General features: G+C 61.1%; 1 protein-coding gene across 1 annotated transcript in view; it reads left to right on the forward strand.

Annotated features, from left to right (window-relative positions):
* The first annotated feature begins 1,111 nt into the window (after nt 1-1,111).
* Hoxd8 (homeobox D8) overlaps nt 1,112-1,983 on the forward strand; it is a 3,574-nt gene continuing 2,702 nt past the window's right edge. The window contains exons 1-2 of the mRNA XM_013027519.1: nt 1,112-1,198; nt 1,504-1,715. Coding sequence (XP_012882973.1) covers nt 1,112-1,198; nt 1,504-1,715 — 299 coding nt within the window. The remainder of the gene's footprint in view (nt 1,199-1,503; nt 1,716-1,983) is intronic.

Genomic DNA, 1,983 nt, shown 5'->3' on the forward strand with positions numbered 1-1,983 from the left:
ACCTTCACCATTTTTCCAGGCATCCCTGTAGAAATATTTGAGCCAGACATTATCGTTATGGATTTCCTTGTCGACTTTATTTTATCCATTTATAAAAAGAATGCTCAGCCCACTTTGATCCACCTCGGATCACCGCTCACCCAGGCTGAGATCGGATAGTAACTGAAACCTCGGGCCTGCAGCGTCTTGAGGCCAGTCTGGGGCTTTAGACGTTTGCATTTGTCCTGGAAAGTAGGGATGGTGTGTCTGAGCTGAAGCAGGAGCGTCCTCGGTGGGCTGGCGCGTGTCCTGAGGCCCGTGGGACCGGGGCCCTCAGGACCTGGGTTACTCCGTAGGAAAGGGGGCCCAGCACCCAAAGGCCCCACGAAAAGGCAGACAGACAGACAGACAGACGGACACACACAGACAGCAGAGACCCATCATATTTATTAAACATTAAAACGGGAAACGAGCAAAAGAAAAAAAAAGAAGTGTGTGGGGAGGTGGTTGGTGGTGTAAAGCCACAAGTCGCGTTGGAAAGAGCTGCTATGCTACAGCCAGTCACTCGGTGTCCATTCACACTCGACTTGCCCACAGGACTCTGTGGCTATGTCTCCTCCTCACCGCTCACAAACTAGGCTGAGTCTCCGATTTCTTTGGGGGAAATTAGTAACTTAAGGCTGAGGCCTGCACCGACTCTCCACAGCTATTTCGCAGGCTTGACGGACCAACTAGAATCCTTAGCAGAAAACGGGGCCCGGTGGCCCCAAGCCGCCTGGCCCGCGGGAGATTGTGGGAGGGGGGAGATCAGGGAGCACACACTCCCTCCCCCCCCCCCCCCCCCATCTGGAGCACCAGCCCGCCCAGGTCAGCTCCGCTCCAGGGCTGGTGCAGTGCCTCACACCCTGCCCCAAGAAATGCCACCCGCCCCAGCACCAGTCCCCCTACCCCGCTGGGAACTTCTCCCACTGCGCACCTATTCACGGCCTGTGCAGTGCCAAGGCTCCCGTCCACATCTCCAGCCTCCCCTCCCCCGCGCCGGCTGACGTCTATCAAGGGTGAAATGATGGAAACTATATTCATGGGCATGATTTCCATTAAATATCAATTAACCCGGGAGCCTCGGCCAGGCATGCCGTGCGTCAAGGGTAAATGTGCGTCTCCACAAGGCCCGCTCAGCTGGAAAAGCGGGACTTTGATTCGCTTTGATAACGCCAGGGTTTGGGGCCACCTTGGTAGCCTTTCATCAAACCACCTAAATGGGCCTGGTCCGGTCGGGCAACCTCGCCGGGCCATATTCCCCGCGTGTTGGGAAATGCAAAAGCCATGCCTAATTTCTGAGGGGGTAGCTCCCAGGAGCTTGGAAAGAGAGTCAGCTACTCGGCAGCCTCCCTGAGAGTGACCTTCCAGCTTCCCCCAAGTGTAAGGTTCGGCCGCGCCCCCTCTCTGCGGGCTGCAGTCGGCATTCCCCGCCCGGGGCACGGGCTAGCCCTTGGCAGTGCGGCTTTATGGGCCCCCTTTAAGGCCGGCGGAGGCATCTCTGGGCGGCGTGAAGCGTCCCGTCGGAGCCGCGCCTCCTCGCCGCCGCGTGGATCCCTCCGCGCGGTTATCTCGCCCCCATCTCGCTCCCGCTCCGCGCAGTGGCGGGGTGCGAAAATGCCTCGCCGGCGCGCACCGGGGCGGCAGCCTCGGCGGCGGCGGCGGCCGCGGTGGGAGGGGGCGGAGGGGGAGGTGAGGTGAGAGGTGGCACCGGGCCGGGGCTGTGTGGTTGTGTTTTTCGTTTCCCTCCAGAGCGGAGGTTTGTACACCGAAGCCAGAGTATCCCCGGGGGCCGGGCCACTTGTTTTTCTTTTCTTTCCCCCCCTCTTGTCCCGGTGCGCGAGCACGGCCTGGTGCCTGGAAGAAGCCGTGGAGGCGGCGGGCCGGGTCACCCGGGGCGTCGGTGATTACACTGCGGCTGAGCCGGCGCGCGCCGGGGAAGGCCGGGAGAGGCCGCGGCGCGCG

Source organism: Dipodomys ordii, unplaced genomic scaffold, assembly GCF_000151885.1.
Source record: "Dipodomys ordii isolate 6190 unplaced genomic scaffold, Dord_2.0 Scaffold5, whole genome shotgun sequence".
Lineage (NCBI taxonomy): Eukaryota > Metazoa > Chordata > Mammalia > Rodentia > Heteromyidae > Dipodomys > Dipodomys ordii.